Raw genomic sequence first — 19733 nt, 5'->3', positions numbered from 1 at the left:
CAGCGACACAACTAAACGACCTCCAATGGGTGGCGGCAGTTATGTCTGCAGGAGAAGCTCTCCCACCGACATAGCGCTGTGCGCACTACCTTTTATGCTGGCAAAACGTATGTCACTGGGGTGGGGGGTTTTTCATACCCCTGAACGACACAAGTTTTGCTGACATAAGTGGTAGTGTAGGCCTGACCTTAAAGTCGGTGGTAGATTAACCTACATCTGCATACTGTGGGATTTTTACACTTCCCTCTGAGGAATCTGATGCTGGCCACTTTCAGATCCATACTCCTGAGGGAATTATGCACCAAAAAGATTAAAATTATGTGCACAATATTTTAAAATTCTGCAAATTTTATTTGTCAATAAATAAATGTGGGTCCAGCATGGCAGTGGGGAGTACAGGCTACTGGCTGCACTGAGGTGGGAGATCACCCTGAAGCTCCCATCTTCCCCAGTACAGGGACTCAGCAGTGAGGCTGCACCTGACCCTGACATAGTGCAAGGGCTGGATCTGCCCCTCTGCACCAGGTGTGGGTGGGTGCGCGGGCAGGCTCAGTCCAGCAGGATCCAAGTGTGGAGGATCTTAGTGTGGGGGGATCCAGGTGTAGGGTGAGAAGTTTCTGTGTGGGGCAATCTGGGTGTGGGTGGCTCAGTGGGAGATCTGGATGCACAGGGGCTCATTGGGGGGGTTCTGGGGACAGGGGCAATGGGACTCTGCAGGGGATCCAGGTGAAGGTGGTTGGGGGGGTATCTGGGTGTGGGGAGATGGGGCTCGGTTTGGCAGGGGTCTGAGGGTAGGGCTTGTCAGAGTGAGGGTTTGATGGGCCTGCTTAACGGGGGAGTCCCAGCTGCTGCCAAGAGGATGCTGCATGCCTGGCTCCTACTTCCCCCCCATGGTTCCCCTGTTCCTTTTTCTTCCCCATCTCATCCCCCTTTCACACTACTCCCTTCCCTTCCCCTCCCCTCTCTCTCAGATGCCTCTCCCTGTTCCACACCCCCTTCCTTCCCCACTGCCTCTGTAAGGAATGATGGAGAGCAATATTAACAAACAGCTTTGGGGTATGCTTCAAAAATGGAAGACTGTTACATACAGATTAAACTGACCCAGTTATTAAATTATTTCAACTAAAGGTGGAAAGCAATTTGATAGCAATGAGTCTGTTGCAGTTCATCTCCTGTCGGGTTCTTTTAGATCTCAGTTAATATAAATTGTGAAATTTAGCGACTTTGGTTTTTCTATTCAGTTATCTGCTAAACAGGATAATTTACCCACTGAAGTTGAAACAGAAGAAAAAGAGATGGATGCTGCAGAGGAAGAAGATGTCCCTTCAGAAAAACCCAGTAGTGAAGTATGTGGGATGTTTTTCTTTCTGCCTCAAGCAGATGTTTGAAATACTACATGCAAATTTTTCCTTCTTCATACACATTTATTTTAGGCCCTAATACAGGCTTAAATATTTCCAGAGTCTATAGTAAAATAAATGAATAAGGAAACTAAAATATTCATTTGTAACTAGTGCTGCTTTGAAAACAGGAATTCCATTTTACAAAAAATTGAGGTTTTAATGTTTAGTTTTGTTTCAGTACAGAAGGAAACCAAGACCTCTTGAAATACTTCATGAAAAAAACAGAGAGAGAGAGAGACTCACACATATATCACTTCAGAATAGCCAGTAGTCAGATGGCTAGGGCACTCACCTGGGATGTGGGACATCCACGTTGAAGTTCCCGCTCCTTCTGATTTGGGATTTGAACCTGGTTCTCCTGCAGTCCACTAGGCTGTCAGCTGTTTTGAGGCCTTGATTTGACCAGAAATTTCATATGGGGGTCTGAGAAATCTTCCTGGTAAAACTTTCATCAAAACATAAGCTGCTTTCGAAATTTCTGTTTGGACAAATCGATATTTTCCAAAAAAACCACTTAATTGAAAAGTTCCTGGCCAGCTGTAATTATGGCATCCTTTTTAAACATCTCACGTTTTTAGTGAATACATCAAAAAGAAACACAATGAAGCAGCCATTATTATTTGTCTTTTGTGATGCTCAGATTACAAGGAACAAACATGTCATAAATGAGGTCTTGATATATTTTGATGTACTGATGAAATATATTCAGTAACTTGATTTTTTTAACCTGTTAAATTTAAATTCAGAGTTCCTGCTCATTCTTATCTGGATTATTATTGAACACGAGCTGAAGTTCACTTTGCTTTTTTATTTGTTTACAATTTTTTTTTTTTTTTTTTTACAAAATTTAAATCAAGAAAAATACAAAATGTTTTGAGTAGCTCGTGGAGGAAATGTGAGAGATGCATGTGTGTCAAAGGGCAGGAGGGGGTTCAGAGGGCCGTGGCAGCGGTGAGGGGTCTTGACTGGAAGTGCAGGGCTTTTCCTGATCATCAGGCAGCTTTAGCCCCAGGAGGCTTCTTTTTACTCAGCAGCTCTGGCCTGTGGATGGCTGCAGTTGTGGGCAAACTGCACATGGATCCCCCTGCTGGGCTCCTTGTGGCTGCAGGTTTTGCAGCTACTGTGAATCGTGTGTGTCTTTTCAGAAGAAATGAGCTCTGGTGGTGTGGTATGAAACCTTGCATATTCACCTCACTTGTGCAGCTCAGCACAAGCTGAAAGCTAGGCATATCAGAAAGCCAGCTGTATACTAAATGAATACAGTGACACAACACATTGCTAAATAAAACTACAGTGCTGGCATCGTCAGCCAAATGTTATTCACCATTATGGCTGAAAGTGGCTAGGAGATTGTATTTTGTTCCTTGGTCATTTTCTGACTCCCTGCAGATAATGTGATGACTGTTGGTTTAAAACTGAGACTTTTTTTTTTTAAAGTTTTTGGCTTAACAAGTGCAGTAGTATGTGTACCACAGTTTGAGAATACTAAATTCTGAAGAAAGTCAACAATTTAATACTGTACTACAAAGATATATTGATAAGTCTAAATGCAAATATTCTAAATCTGTTGCAGTCACTAACAATAATCATCTGACCATGTCTCGGGAGTGGCTTAAAATATAAGGTCAAGTTCTGCTTAAATGTTTATATAACTGGTTTGAAGTCACTGGGAGTTCAGAACGTGTATCTGAGCGCAAACTTTGGCCCTTAATTATTAGAGTAAATATCAAGCCACCTGTACAAATTGGATAAAGTTAATTAAGCTAGTGTATGTATCTCACTTAATACACATTGGGAAACAAACTCATTAGAAACTGCATATACTAGATGTGACTTGATGAGTTCAATAAAATATGGCTATATGTATTAAACAAAATACTAATTAGTATTTAATTTGCAATTTACTAAAGTCCAGAACAAGCTATTATACCTTTATCTGTCTCTTTGAAGAAGTGTCACTGATTCTTAATCCTCTACTACAGTTTTAGAAAGAAACTTCAATTGCCTAATACTGATACTTGATAACAGATACCTTCATGTGTGCATAGTCTTTTGCTAAAATATATATTAAAAGCTATGATAAAATTGTCCTTCAAGCATCATAATAACTTAAACTAACTCTTATGTTTTGTTAACATTCTAAGTATTACTTTTTCAGGGTGTGGTGAAAGCTAATGATGTACCTGTTCCTAAAGTTGCTAGAAGAGGGAGAAAAAGAAAGGTAACAATATACTTACTTTTCTTTACCTTATCAATCATTTTGTGATGGTGGCTTTCCTATTTGATTCTCACATTTTTTCAGCAACAAATTATACTCCAATCACAATTAATCTTCATTTGATTTTTGAATAAATTCAGAACTGCGCTGCAGTATATCAACAATTCATTCATTCACTTAATAAATCCCTTTTGAATACAATGAAAATGCCAGTAAATCCCATAGTGCAGAAAAGCCCACTTTCATTGGAACCTTACACAAAAACAGTGTACCAAATTCAAGTGTTTTAGAACTAGGAAATGTCTTCAATATGATTATCTCTCTGAAATTGACATAGATCAGAGAAAGCAAGAGAGATGAGACTGACTAATCTTTTGCTACATTGTGGCATCTTTATTATAGTGGCATGGCAGTGCTACTGTGGTTAAGGTTGCGTCATGACTTCTGGATTAGGGTTAGCAACCCAAATTTGGGGTCATTTGAGCCAGGAATTGTGGAGATACAAGTCCAGAGGTACCAGCCATTTTTCAGAAAGTTTCTAGTGGGCCTTTTTTTTGCGTAAAGCTAACAATCAAAATGTCTAAATGCTCTCAGTGAGTGCCATGCACTACCTTTGATAAAAACTGATCAACTAAGTCTTTGGGGAACCCAAATTGTGAACAGTATTGAAGAATGTGTTCACATATTTGCTTGCCCTGGAAGAATTACAGTGCACACTTGCCAACAAAGAGAAAATAAATGAGAGGGTGTCTGTGCAGCCACTTTATGCTTGCGTGGGTAGTTGGAGGGATTGTGTTGATGCTGTTTTCCTTGATGAACACACTGCCACTGATGTTTTTAGTCTTATGGGAGGAAAAGGAAGAGATGCATGTGTACCTTCAAGATGCATTAGGCATTATTTCTGTGCAGAACTGTGTAGGTTATGTTAGTAGCAGGGCATAAGGCTTTTATTACAAAGGATATTGTCAACAATTAGGTGGAATGTGGAAGAATTCTAATGTTTTAAAGATGGTTAAGTGAAAGTGTAGGTTGAGATGGTATCCTATAAGTGTTAAGGGAGCTGTAAAAGTCTGTGAATTAGGTCTTAAATTGTATACATGGTATTTTTTCTGGGGAGTTGGCTAAGTGTGTGAGTGTATGCTAGGATCTGGAACCTCCTGATCTTACATGAGTATGTGCATATTAGGCATTGCTGAAAGAGGGCATGGGCAATCCTTTTTTTTTTTGCTCCTTTAATAATGTGAAGTGGAAAGATGGAATCCTATGAGTGAGAGTGAATGGATTGTAAAAGGTGGGGAAGAGCTTGTACGTTTCAGCAGCTGCAGGGTTGGCAGAATATCAGTATGTGTGTTAATTGGGCATTACTGAAAGAGGACAGAGTTCAGTTTGTATGGGCAACCTTAACTGCATTTCCTGGTTTTCAGAAGGATGAGTTTTACTCAACTCAATGTTCTACAAGGGGACAACATACCACGAAGCAACTTTAACTCTGTGTTAAATGCATTAATATAGTTTTTTGTCATTAGAATTCATATTGGTGAGCATTTATTTGTACAGATAGTCCAGATAAAGTCAATGAGCAGTGAGCAGTCACCAATAAAAGGAAGGGTTTGACAATCTGGTTGAAAACTTGAGCCTCACAATTTTTGTTCTTACGTGATGGAATGCCACTAATTTCTCTGAAATCTCCTCCCCTATTTTACTGTTTTCTTCATCTGTGTTTCACCAAAGATTGTTCTGATGCTAATACTTAATAGCTTCATGTAAGTAGGTGCCATTTCTCTACTCTCTCTTTCACAAATTAACTGATCTGTCATGCTTTTAAAGATTTAAGTTATTCCATAAAAGAGTGTCTGTTCTATGCGGTAGGTGCTTGTTGACATGTTTACAGTCTTTGTAAATTGAGGATTTTGAACTTCGCTGTTCAAAACAGGTTGTTGAGCAGTTTTGTGCTTTAATTCTGCATAGTATAAGCCAGGGGTGGCCAACCTAAGCCTGAGAAGGAGCCAGAATTTACCAGTGTACGTTGCCAAAGAGCCACAGTAATATGTCAGCAGCCCCCCATCAGTCCCTTCCCTGCCTGTCCCCGTCCCCCCCCCGGGCCCTCAGCTCCTCCCTCCCCATGCCTTCTGCATACCGCAATCAGCTGTTTCACATGTGCAGGAGGCGAGGCGGGAGGCTGAGGATTGAGGGCATAGCATGCTCGGGAGAAAGGGCAGGGGCCTTGAGGAAGGGGTAGAGTTGGGGGCAGGGCAAGGGGTTGAGCAGTGAGCATCCCCCGGCACATTGGAAAGTTAGCATCTGTAGCTTCAGCTCCTGTGCAAAGAGCCACATATTAACCTCTGAAGAGCCACATGCGGCTCCGGAGCCACAGGTTGGCCACCCCTGGTGTAAGCTGTATCCAATTTGATTTTTAGAAGTTCGGCTCTATTGCATGTGTGGAGTAACCAAGAACAGGAAGGTAAAAATGTTTACAGTGCCAAAAATGTGGTAGGCACTTCACACAACACACTGTCAATTTCCTTACCATCTAACTTTAGACAGTGAAGGGTTACAGTAATGAAAATAATATTTTCAGTTAGTTCTGCAAATGCTCTATTTTTTTATTCTTTATACGGGTCGAGTATAACACTAGTTGTATAATACTGTCTATTATAAAACTTTTGTTCCTGAAAAAAACAAACCTGGGAAATTACATTCCCGACTTTTTAAAAGTGTATTTAAGGTTGTATTAAGTCAGGCCCTCAAAAGTTATATCGCATAATTAAGGTTGTCTGTGCGAGTGTCTCTTCTTAGGGTATTTCTCCAATGCGCGCCAAAAAAAAAAGTATATTCTTAACTCAGGTTATAATAGCAGTGAAGACATGGCAACTCTGCTTTTAACTCCGGCTTTAACTTGAACTGTTAACAACTTGGCTTTTAACGTAGTTTGTGTCATCTTTGCTATTTTAATCCAAGTTATCTAACTCATGTAGCTAATTGAAGTTGAGAACACGTTTTATCTGCAATATAGATAGAGTCTTTGAGTGCGCGATTTTGTGGTACAGCTGTAAAACTACTTAAATAAGGGCTTAAACCTGAAAGAGCATTACTGCACAAGCAGGGAGCTTCAGTCATGAGTGCTTATGACTAGCTCTGTTTTCCTCTGCTCCTTATTATTCCTTGTCTCTATCAGTGTTTTTAAAAGGCACTTCCCTGTCTCTTCAAAGGGGCAGATCGCAAACTGGGTCAGGAGCAAAAAACTGTAGCAGCAGTGTCTTTACATCTGTGAGGCTATGTAGCCCAATAGATTGAAGGATGCTCTGTCATTTCTGAGGTTGTTAGTTTGTCTTCAGTAATATGCCTTTGTGTATTGTGACCAGAGAAGCCCTCCAAAAGAGGAAGACAGAAAAAAGGAGGACTGAGAACAGAGCTTTCTTCCAAAGTTTAAGCCTTCCAAATCAACCTAAAAAACCTCACATCAGACAGATGGGCTCACAAAAGCATGAGGGTCTTTTCATAAGTTTTCAAGTTCCCCTATCATCTTCCATCCTGTCACCCATGCTTCCTCTGAACCAGTTTAAAAAAAGAAAAGAAAAGCACTGAAGGATAGCATTGCCAGTCTTAGTTCACCAGAAAACATTGCTCCTTTTTCCTGAGAAATTCTTTTTTAGATCTTCATTCAAGAGTCTTCTTGGTATGAAAGAGAACAGACTAGTTTGTGCCAGTGCCGGTTTTGTCTAGGCTGATTAACAGTGTGCAAGGCCCATTTCTTCATGGAGCCCAGGCCTTTCTGATACAGAGATGTCTCAAACAATTTTCCTCAGAATTTTCATTGTCCTACCCATCTCCATGCACCAGTTTGCCTGGACCGCCAATGCTACATACACTTTGCAACATTGCATTACCAGTTCCTAGTAGTACTGTTTGCTTCTCTCATGATCCTCATTTTCTCACAACTCTTCTGGTAACTCTGAAGACCCACCTACAACAGGTGACTTGTTGGTACCCATCTGAGATATAACCTGTCAATATGTAAAGATACTTCCCACTGCTCGAGTTCCACAGCTGCCTCATCTATTTTCAGAGGAGCTCCTTAGTACCTCCACAGGATGTGTTCTCCCTCTGGGTATTCTATTAGACATTCATGATTCTAGTTGCCCAGGGAAAGGTTTCACAATTTCTTTTTCTGATTGGGACTGCTCTAGAGGTTCCATTCACTTTGTATGACTGTGACCAGAAGTAGAAACTTTTCTATGGTGGGGATGCACTTCTCTCCAAATTTTCCTGTTTAGTAATGGACTTTCCAGAATCAGGAAGCAGATTATCTTCTGTATCACCTGAAAAAACTCAGATAGGCCCCATTTAGGTCAGGCAAATGGTTGTCCCATGAAGTTAATCACAGCAACTTCCTAGAATTACAAACCCTTAAGAAGGTGGTTCTAACTTTCTCTTCTTAAGACTCCCTCTGGATTTAGCTGCTGTTTACTTGAAAAGCAACAATTGGATTTCTGTGGCATACTGACACTTCAGGCTGGAACAAAAAAGTAAAGTTAAAAATCCTGAATAAAGTAAGGGAAGCTCTCTTGCTACTGGAGCGGGAAGTTTTGTAGATTACCTACTGTATGCTTTCAGTAGTGTCTACTGGGTGCTTTCCAAGCCCTCATTAGGTGCAGTCCCTTATGTAAGGAGCTTGCAACATAAGTGGTTTTAATCATTAGATGCTTTATGTTTAAGCAGAAAATCAGCCTTTGTATCCAATGATTAAACACATGGTGATTGGACTCATAAGAATAAAAACTAAATCATTGAGTCCAAAAGTAGTTAACAGAAATGAAGTGGTCTAAACACGGAGAGTGTCTCTGATTCCTGCAGCTGTCTTTGGAGCATTCTTGAACCTCTTGGTCTCGGGGGAACTTCTAGTCCAGGAGCCCCTCAAATTCCCAGACCTACAGCACCTGGGGCACTTGGCCTGGAACCTGGGATATTTTGCTTTCTAGAGAATGAATAGACTTATTACTCATATTTTGAAACTGTCCATAAATCCATTCTGAGAACGTGGTACTCTTGATGCATTTGAAAGAACAAAAATGCAATTGTTTCTGACAGCCAGAGCTATATAACCTGGAGTTTCTTCTAGACGGGGCTCTTGATTGGATATGAGTCCTACCTTCCTGAAAGTCCAAGTCTCACTGTTTAGCAGCTTTGTGGTATATTCCTTTCACTTCTAGCCTCACACTTCCTAATCCTTTAAACCTGCATCTCTTCAGAGATAACATCTGGAGTCTATTTGTATTTGATGTTTCAAATAATCGCTGAACTTGTTTTTTTAATATATGGTGGAGTCTTCCCCATATTTCCTGTTAAAATGTTTTTCTATTAGTAGTTACATCAGTGAGGAGCGTTAATAAATTTGAAGGCCTTATTCATCTGGAATCCTTACATGCAACTTTTTCCAGATGTGATTCTTAGGCCTTCTCCAAAATTTTCTCTCTCCCAAAATTATGGTTTAAATTTGAACCAATTTATTTAAACATAAGAATGGCTAAACTGAGTCAGACAAATAGTCCATCTAGCCCAATGTCTTCTGATAGTGAGGAATGAACAGAACAAGGCAATTATTGAGTTACCCATCTCCTATCATCCAGTGCTAGCTTCTGGAGGTCAGTTGTTTATGGACACCCAGAGCATAAGGTTGCATCTCTGACCATCTTGGCTAATAGCAATTAATGTACCTATCCTCCATGAATGTATCAAATTCTTTTTAAAACCCAGTTATACTTCTGGCTTTCACAACATCCCCTGGCAACAAGTTCTACACGTTGTGCATTGTGTGAAGAAGTACTTCCTTATGTTTTTTTAAACCTGCTGCCTATTAGTTTCATTAGGTGACCTGCTGTTCTGGTGTTGTGTTGTGGTGTTCGTCTTCCTTGTATTTTAAGCCCTTCCATGCAAGGAGATAGGTTGCAAACTTAGATATAGTCATGACTGACCATTGTTTTACACAAAACTAATCTTTGAAGAAAATCAGGTACAATTTTAAGATTAGGTGGTTGACCTAAGAAGGTTACAATGCGTCCCTATCCACTATTTCCAGATGGATACATTGAGGAATTTCTCAGCTCTATAAATTGTTCATCAGAGATTTCCTTCCTTCTGTGAGGGCTCACTTAGTCAGGCATGTGGCCTTTAGAACGAACAAACAACTCTTATTTGAGGTTGTTCTTCCTCTTGGTTCTGTTTTCTTGCTATTTTAAGTTTCCTTCCTATTTGTGGAGATTTGTTTTACAACTGATTACATCCTAGCTGTAAATGGATTATAGAGCACCAGGTTTCCACAAAGGAGAAAAGTAAAATCTACCTACCTATCTGTAACTTTCTTCCTCTGAAATGGACTCCTTGTGCTCCCTGAGACTCCATCCAGGGCATCTTAACTTGCATTAAGTTCCAGCTGGAGGGGGTATTCCCTTTGTCTTTTTTATCTTTATGGGGCATTTGCGCAGAGAGAGATGGAGAAATCCTGGGTTTCCCTTATATTAGGATCTTCCTTTGCCATAAATCTTTATTTTCATTTGTTTTATATAATTAATAAGTAGATAGATTCACCATATCAAGGCAGGATACATTGATGTTTATTAATCCAAATTTATAGATTATCTTCTCAATTTGGGCTGTTGGGGAACTAGGGAGGCATTTAAGGGAGAATTAATTACAGAGCTGTAATGGATCACAGAGCACTGGGTACCCACTTCAGAGAAGAATAAGAGGTAAAGTTCAGATACCTACCCATAATTTTTTCTTCTGAGTTCCAAAAGCAGTCTTTAACTGTAAAAGAATGTATATTGTAAATAATCTTTCAAAGACTTAATTTTTACAGATTGAGCCTAGTTTCTTTTTCCAGAACAGTTCAGTTGCTCTGAAATTATCTGAGCATGTGTGATACAGTGGCTAATGTTCTGTGTGTGTGCATACATGTGTAGCTTTTGTTTAAATCTGAAAATGGTTGTTGCGTGGTCTGGTAACTATTTTAAGTGTAGCCTCAATTGTTAAAACTTATAATAAAGTGTTTTCACATGATACCCAGTTTGTGCATGTGTGTCATAGTTGAAATAACATTAACAGTTTCTGCATTTGTAGCTTCTTTGAGTGGCGGGTATATATTATGTCTGCACAGAAACGAGGGCTGGTCTACACGGAAGCTGTAAGTTGATGTAGGTTAGCTACTTAAGTTATGTTGACTTCATTTACATAACTTAGGTCGATTTACAGCGGTGTTTACACTGTGCTGTGTCAGTTTACCTTCTGCTTCTTGGGGAGGGGGAGTAGAGCCCTCGACCAGAGAGTGTTCAGCTATTGACTTAGCTTGTCTTCACCAGACCCGCTAAATGGACACCCCTGCATCGATCGCAGCAGTGTCAATTTAGCCATAACTATAAACAAGCCCTGAGACGGAGTTGGAAGAACAGGGGTGAAGGGAGATTATCATTTTTAATTATATGAATTGTATCCTTTAAAACAGTCTGAAAAACAAGCAGAATCTGAGGAGGCAGCAGTAGCAGTGGCAACAGCTACAACAGTGGCAGCAGCAACAACTGCAGTAGTTGTGGCTCCTAAAGTAAGCCCTAAAAGAGGAAGACCAGCAGGTAACTTCACCATGAGTCTGACTTAATTTTTTTCTCATTTAATTTTTTTAAATGGAGAATGAAAGAATTTACTTCTCTAGACACCAAGTATTACAACGCATTTGCTCTCTAAGGCTATGTCTACACTAGAGCATACAGCTGTACCAGTGCAGCTGCACCGCTGTAAGATCTCTCATGTATCCACTCTAGGCTCAAAGGAGAGTGCTCTCCCGTTGACATAAGTAATCCACCCCCAAAGAGCAGAGTGATAAACTGTGTTGGCGGGAGAAGCTCTCCATTCGACATAGCACTGTGCACACTACCGCTTATGCTAGCATAATTTATGTCACTTGGGGCGGGGGGAAGAGGTTGAAATATTCACGCCACTGAGCAACGTAAGTGTTAATGTAGACCTAGCCTAATGCTAAAGGTGACCTCAAAGTATAAAACAGCTTAGTTGTAGGGTTGTGTGCTGAATGTCCCAAATATCAAACTGTGACGTGGTCAGCATGTAAGAGTTTCAACTATTAAACTTTCTGACATGTCCTCTGAATTAATATTTTTATTATATTGTGATACAAATATCACCCTCACCATGCTGTTGATGTCATAACTATTGCAGGACCCTGCTTGTCTATAGAGTATATGGTAAGAGCTAGTTATTGCCATGTGGCATAGCGCTACAAAGATTTATATGTTATCACGAAGATTATAAACCTGATACTTTAAAAACCTGTTGCAAAAACATACTTATGAGCTAGTTAAAAAAAATAAGATTGGGGATCTGTGTTCAGTTGTGAGAGTACTAGCATAAGGTATACTGAGGTGCCACTTGGAGCAGGATCTGGTGTCTCTATGACTCCAGAAGAAGACGTGTAACAAACTAAATATCTACCTGGAATGATTTGCCATCAGTGCAATAGTACAATTGTTTCATATCATGCGCCACTCTGAGGATAAATATACTAAAGATTGTGAAGTGCTTTAATAGCTACTTATGAAAAATGCTATATAAGAGATAGGTATTATTATAGAGGACAGCAAGCAAATGTTTCTAATGTTATTACTGCAGATTCTTTAATATGCCTATTCATAGAATATCAGGGTTGAAAGGGACCTCAGGATGTCATCTAGTCCAACCCCCTGCTCAGTGCAGGACCAATCCCCAATTTTTGCCCCAGATCCCTAAATGACCCCCTCAAGGATTGAACTCACAACCCTGGGTTTAGAAGGCCAATGCTCAAACCACTGATGCTATTAATCAAAGCATGTATATTTGTGGCTGCTAGATATATTTCACCTTTCATTAAAGTTCACCGGGCTTTATTATGCTTGGAAAAAGGAACACTTGTATTATATCTTAAATGTTATAAATTACCAAACTGAAAAAAAATACATAAAACAGTATGAATGAATACTTAGGACTTGTCAGTTGCCATCAGTAAAGATACATTTATATTTATAGTAAAGGTTTTCAGAGACAAAACTGAAACAAACCAAAGATGGGGAATCAAAAATAAAGGTTAGGAGATAAGGAAGAGTGATGTGCAAAAGCATCTCAGACATAGTAGGGCGCTGCATGTGTAATTCTGTTCTGTATAGGTTGTTATAGCACACTCATAATCATAGTGTCTGAGCATCTTTGAGTAGTGAATTAAGGCAGCGTGACTAATTATCTGTCATGAATGTGGTCTCTCATTTTCTCTCCCAAAGGAGAAGTAGATGAAATGAAGTGTTTGGTTTTTATTTTGAATTTTTTTTTATAATGTGCACGCACACACAGATTGCTATATGTTAGGGAAAGCAAAGTCAAGCAAATGTGCCTTGTACTAAGATCAGAAGTTGTTGAAATTTGTGATGGTCCTTTGTTCCTATGGGAGTTCATTCTGTGGTGTTGGGCAAGCCCTTGAGAAAGCTCTGTCTCCTTCACAGACAAGCTTTATCTTTTCATTATGTAGGTGGTAATTTCTTTGTGCAGCTTTGATAAGAATGTTCCTGGAATAAAGCATTCATTTCTGGACACCTGAACACAAGAAAACCTGTAGGGAGCTCAGAGAAGAGTAAGAAAACAATTGAGGGACTGGAGGGATTTTTTTTGAGGAAGATTGAAAGCAGTGAATGTTGTGAAAAGTTGGTAAACAAGTGAAAGGGAGAACAGAACTATATATGAAATGTATGTAATATGAAAAATATTGCCAACAATTCTGCTCTGTTTTTGAAAATAGCAAGATGTAATGTACTGTAGTTTTTAATTTGTGAAAAGTCATAAGTACTGTGTAAATATACGTGTAAGTAAAAGCTCTTTAAAATTCACTGTTTAATACTACTGCATGAGAAAATAGTTTTTTGAGCAATTATGTAAACCATAGTAGCCTGTAGTGTGGACAACAGATAAGTTGCTTCTGATACTCATGTTTTCATAACGCCAGCAGGTGTAAATAAGTTCTGTTTCGGTGTGTTTTTTTTTTTAAATGCAGCCATAGCTTAACTGATCTTAGAGTTTTTTTGGCATGGAAGCTAGGAAGTTTATATTTGACTTCGAATTAATTTTTTTAAGTCATCCGCACAATCTCTCCTAGCAAAACATACAATTTTAGCAACTTAAAATGGATTGTAAAATGTTTAAAACACCCATATAAGAGGAGATATTATCTCTCACGTTTATACACAGAATGTAAGTAATACAAGGAGTGAATATAAAAGCCAGATGGAATTAAATGCACCCTTCTGGCCTTCTTTGGGGAACATATCTCTAGGCAATATGCAACACAGCATACCCTGGCATTAGTGTGTCATGTGCATGTATTGTTTAGCAATGCTGTACATTTCCTAGCAACATGCTCAGTGGGGGTAGCAGGCTAGCATCTCCTGCAGATTTAATCTAAAGTGGTACTGTGCACAATATTTTCATCTTACACTACTTAGGATAGAAGTGCCAAAGAGGTAGAGAAATTGTTTAGCATATTATAAACATATGGTGAAATTAAGAAAACTGTGCGCTGTATAGCTCTGGGTGGATAATGGAGTTTCCTGACAGTGATCAGTACAGTATGAAATAGTCTCCCAAGTGAAGTTTTGAAAATTCCATAATACAGACATTTTGCACTACTTTGCTATTATAAAAATTCATTCTCTGTAACTTAAACATATGTGAGTGCCAAAGTCTCCACAATTGCACAAGACATATCTATAGCTGTATAATTATAGTCACACACATTGTGAATTGATATTCGCATTAAATGTATGACTGACGGCTCTGGCAATAGCCATGCATAACAAGTACATGTTGTGTAAGCCTCCCGTATTACTTTACCAACCCACCTTATCTGTTGTTTACAACATCCTGATGGTTCTATAGCAGTTAGCCCTGCTGATAGCCTATAATGAGGAAAATCATCTTCTATACTGCAGGATAAGACCACCACACCCATTTCATTTATTAACCTAATCTCTGAAAAGGCCACAGGTCAGCATATCAATCCCATTCAATATCCAGCCCTCTGCTGTTGTTTTATCAGTTGATGTTGCTATGAGAATAGTCTATTTTAAATAAGAAACAGGTAGAAGCTGTAGACTAACCTGATCTTTCTGTGAACATTAGCTACAGAAGCTAAGGTTCCAAAACCAAGAGGACGACCCAAATTGGTGAAACCACCTTGTCCTTCAGAAAGTGACATGTGAGTTGGATTTTAATATATAATCTCTTTACATATTGTAAATCAAATGGCTGTTTTCAATAAACTAGCATAACTGTGTCACTGAGTGCCTGAGCACTGTTTTCCGTGGGGTACTTGGTATAGGTGGTTGCTTGCTTTGGTAGATGAAGCAGTTACTAAAGACTTAAATCAGCTGTAAGAATGACAAGGTAGCTCAGACTCAGGCATGATAGAAATCTTTTTCTCCCTAATTTGAAAAATTTCTTCAAAGAGCCTTATTTTCTGTTAAGTTTGTCTGTACATTTATATCTTAATACCAGATATTCATTTTTGTGATGAAGAAACAGGGAGGATCATGCAAAAAACCTGTACTAGCCTTTTACAGCTGCTTTATTGAGGTTTGTAATAAAACCCCCAGAATCCCACAAGTGAACACCATGGAATCGAAGTGCTGTTTGAAATGTGATAGTGCTATGTACACGTCCCTTTCACCCTATATTAGGGTCATGCTAGCTCTTAACCATCCTAATAATTGAAGGAATAGTCAACTATTTGTATATTCTAAACTTACGTAGCTGTCTTTAGAAGGTTTATAGGACATATGTGCATCTACATTAGATATGTGCCTTAAATAAATGTCTTGGTGTAATTGATTAAAAAGGTTAGCATTTACTGCAAACATACATGTGCTTAGCATTGCATCCGATGAAGTGAGCTGTAGCTCACGAAAGCTTATGCTCAAATAAATTTGTTAGTCTCTAAGGTGCCACAAGTACTCCTTTTCTTTTAGCATTAAGTATGTAAGCCAGTCCATTGAAGTAATTGGTACTGCTTGCATGTTTAAAGCTAATCATGGGAGCAAGGGTTTGCAGGATTGGGGTCTAAGTCAGTTAAACTGAGAAGAGGGAGTTTACATCTCCTGAGCCCTAAACTTACAAATACTTAAGCACATGTTTTAACTTTATGCACGTGAATAGTCTCACTGACTCCTTGCACTAACTCCAGTAGGTCTACATGTATGCATACTATTAAGCACATGCATAAGTGTTTGCTGGGCCCAAGTACTGAACATTACTATTATTTGTCTCTGTAAATTCAGAAACAGGGGATAAACCCAAACCCTTTTGATTACGAAGATATCCTTTAGAAAGTGGGAATTGACATATTTTTTTGTAAAGATGAACTATGAAGTGATGAAGCACTCTTTCTAATAAAGCCATTTATGTAAACATTCATTTCTCCTTTGGCTATTGAGAGTACTTGGCTCCATTTAACACTCAGTATAGATAAGGATTACAAAGCCTAAGCATGGACTCTGACTAAAAGACAACTAATTTTTATTGCATTTTAGTGTTCATGAGGAGGATAAGACCAAGAAAAAAGTACCAGAAGAAAAACAACCAAAAAAACAGCTGAAAAAAGATGAGGAGAATCAGAAGGAAGAAGACAAACCAAGGAAAGATATTGAGAAAAAGGAAGGAAAAAGAGAGACCGAACCAAAAAGAAAAAGTACCACTAAAGTGGGTTCTACATCAGCCTCTGATTCTGAAGAGGATGGAGAAGAGCAGGAAGGTGATAAGGTAAGGTATATGTTTCTTTGATTAGTTTATATCTTGGCTATTGATTTATTTAATCTTCTAAACTGGGGGAAACATCCACTGAAAACAATGGTTTAGTGAAGATATGCCCTGAAGCTAATTCCAGGTCTTCAATCCTGGGCATTAACAGTTGCAGCTAAGTGTTCTGACTCCCATACAGAGACATGGTATGGAATGAGAAGTTGCAGAACTCTCTTCCAAAAGGCCATTTCAGTAATCCTTGGCATTAACTAATTTTTTTAAGTGGCTTTAATTTAAATCTACCCTTGGGCAAGTAGCATCTTTTAATATGAAAAAATTCCATTTAGGCAAGTGTAATAGAACCTTGAATGCATGGGGATTTTTCTATAATTGCTTTTTGAGAGCATACGAAGGGTATTGTGAGATGTATTTTGAAAGGAAAAAAAAGCTAGAATGCTCTGATCCTTTCAGACTCGATTCCTTGTATGGATTTTGTGGCTCTTTTTTTTTTTTTTTTTTTTTTCCCTGTATGTGGGATAACAGATGATTTGCTCCATCTGAGAGAAGAAAATGAGCACCAGATGTAGTGATGTAGTTCTGAAATTTTAACTGCTGACGTTTTTTTTGATTTGTAGTAATCTAAGTATTCCTCTCTTCCCACCCAATCTCTAAACTCTGTTAAATGAAACAGAAGAAAAAAGGAGGAAGAAACTTTCAGGGTGCTCATAGGAGGAACATGCTAAAAGGCCAACATGAGCGAGATGTTGGAGAAAGAAAACGCAAGCAAGAAGAGCCGATAGAATCTGAGCCGTGAGTATATTCTTTAATATGTAGTGGTTGTGCAAGCTGATAGTAGTGGCTGAGGATAACATAAAGAGAAAAAATCTGAAGAAAAATTCCTTTAGCGATCAGTCTGAAATATCTGGTGGTGGTTTCCCTTTTTCTAGTGATATTTTTTTCTAACTTCTATGTAAATTGAGGATATGTTACTATAAATTAATATAAGGGATCAATATAATTTGGGGGACGGTGGGAGAAAATTGGACTTCAGAGAATATAAAAAGTATTGTCAATCTTGCAGTATCTTAGCCTTCCCAATATCAGGGTAGAGTCAGCAGGTTCTGTCTAGAATTATCGTGACTATGAATGCTTCCTGTATTCAAGCTTACCTTTATGAAGAAAGAGAACTTAACTCTGATCCATGTACCATGTCTTAAATCTTGAATATATGAGGCTGAAAGAGTGCTAGGGCTCATTAAATCCATGGCTGTGGAATTCTGATCAGGTTATGGAATGCAATAGGGTTCCCTGGAAAACATTTCCTTCTCTGTCTGGCAGCTGGAGCCCACACCGTCAGACAGAACAAGGAAAAGGTTCTGGCTTATGCTACTCTGGCTCTGCAAAGCCAGTTGAGTGATTTCAAGAGCAATCTGCACTCAGAAGAGAAACTATCACAAAAGAACCAAGCATCAGCATGGAGAGAAGATGCTGCCAGAAACTTGGGGGTTGGAGGGGGGGGCACACTGGGAAGAAATCTCTGTCCTGTTCTGGAGAGCAATTCCAGGAATGGGTGAAGAAGGAATCACCAGGAGATCATGATGTCCCCATCCCCACAGTTGGTGGGAGGGAGGAAGAAAGGGAGAACAAGGTAACAAAACTCTGGGAGAAAATGACATGAGAAAACCGTCCCTCCCTCTCCACATAATGACAAAGTCTAACACGTACCAGTTCCCCTCTAACCTTTCCATGCCTAGTAACAAGAACCCAGACTCTATCTTTCTGTCCTCCTCAACCACCCTTTCTTGGCGGCCTAAATTCATTCCCTTTCGCTAGCTGCCAAATTGCAAGCATCTCCAGCTCCCAAAGATATTAAACTCTGCCCCTACCATTCCTCAACAACTAGTCTGAATGTATTGTTAATGCTTGATTCTGTGCTACACTTTTAATTCTGCAACTAATTGTAATGTATTGATTTGGTTATTCATTTTAATATTAATGAAATAAACTCATTTTAAATATCTTTCAAGTTTACTTTCATGCTTCTGAAGAGCTAGAAACGGTTGCATTTAAATTATTATAGGTAGGAGGAGAGCATTTGCTTCAGCCTTGGGATACGTATGTCATGGAATATGCAGGCCTTTATTATAGCTAGTGACTCATGTTAACACTAAACCCAGAACCAAAAAATATTTAAAATGTGCTCTTTACTTCTGCAGTATCTTCTGCCTGCACATTGATACAGAAGGAAGTCTGTTATTCCTCACAGACCTAATAGTCTAAACAGATGGAACAGTCTTGCTTATGCATCTTAAATTTGGTCTATTATGCCTCTGTATTATTCCTTTATATTTAAAACTGTATTTTGTTCTGGGCTGCCAGTGTCATGAAAGATGCACTATGAAATTTGTTTTGTGTTCCTGTAAATCTGTGAACCTGTAATTGGTTAGAATGAGAGGAATATCCAGGATATGCTTAAGGACTGATATTATTTTTAAATGGATTTTTTTGGTTAGTTTTTGATATCTGTTGTCAGCTGCATCAAAAATATACTAAAAATGCATTGCAGAAAATGTGGTCCCACTGCATGTTAGGATTTGCCAAACGTAAAATAAGGCTTTGTAGAAGTAGTACCAACTATAATACAGTCTAAAGCAGTGGTGGGTGACCTGCGGCCCATGGGCTGCACGCGGCCTGTCAGGGTAATCCGCTGGCAGGCTGCAAGACAGTTTGTTTACGTTGACCGTCCACAGGCACGGCTGCCCGCAGCTTCCAGTGGCCGCGGTTCGCCTTGCCTGGCCAGTGGGTGCTGCGGGAAGCACCCAGGCCGCAGGGACATGCTGGTTTCCGCTTCCCACAGCTCCCATTGGCTGGAATTGGTGAAATTTGGCCGCTCGGAGCTGCGAGTGGCCGTGCCTGTGGACGGTCAATGTAAACAAACTGTCTCGTGGCCCGCCAGCGGATTACCCTGACAGGCCACGTGCGGCCCATGGGCCGCAGGTTGCTCACCACTGGTCTAAAGACTTGATAAAAAAGGATTTATAGTGGTTCCTGAACCATGTAGTTGAGAGTTCAAAACTTCTATTTTGTTCCAAAATAAGACACTGAGACTTTGTAATGTCTTCTGTCCTCCTCTTGTGACTGGAGGGTGGCCACGCCATTATCCTGAAGTTTTTTCCTTTAAATCCTTGTTTTCATTTTATTGTATTGTATTTTCACTCATCCTAAGGGAAAGAGCCTTGAGATTTGTAAAAATACTGTAAAGAGGGTGGGGGGGGTTAAATTCATTACACTTCTGT

At 39.4% G+C, this 19733-nt stretch overlaps 1 protein-coding gene across 10 annotated transcripts in view; it reads left to right on the top strand.

Moving 5' to 3' along the window:
* PSIP1 (PC4 and SRSF1 interacting protein 1) overlaps window positions 1-19733 on the top strand; it is a 65558-nt gene that overhangs the window by 24129 nt on the left and 21696 nt on the right. For 8 of the 10 annotated variants that reach the window (XM_073345460.1, XM_073345455.1, XM_073345456.1 and 5 more), the window contains 6 exons: window positions 1242-1346; window positions 3562-3624; window positions 11120-11243; window positions 14824-14899; window positions 16230-16458; window positions 17129-17247. In XM_073345460.1, coding sequence (XP_073201561.1) covers window positions 1242-1346; window positions 3562-3624; window positions 11120-11243; window positions 14824-14899; window positions 16230-16458; window positions 17129-17247 — 716 coding nt within the window. Of the gene's footprint in view, window positions 1-1241; window positions 1347-3561; window positions 3625-11119; window positions 11244-14823; window positions 14900-16229; window positions 16459-17128; window positions 17248-17775; window positions 18458-19733 lie in introns of those variants that run through there. The other 2 variants (XM_073345459.1, XM_073345457.1) reach the window with 2 other exon arrangements.

The sequence above is a fragment of the Lepidochelys kempii genome, chromosome 5, assembly GCF_965140265.1.
Source record: "Lepidochelys kempii isolate rLepKem1 chromosome 5, rLepKem1.hap2, whole genome shotgun sequence".
NCBI classification, from domain to species: domain Eukaryota; kingdom Metazoa; phylum Chordata; order Testudines; family Cheloniidae; genus Lepidochelys; species Lepidochelys kempii.
The sequence above is the reverse complement of the archived record's forward strand: the minus strand, read 5'-3'. Positions and strand labels throughout refer to the sequence as shown.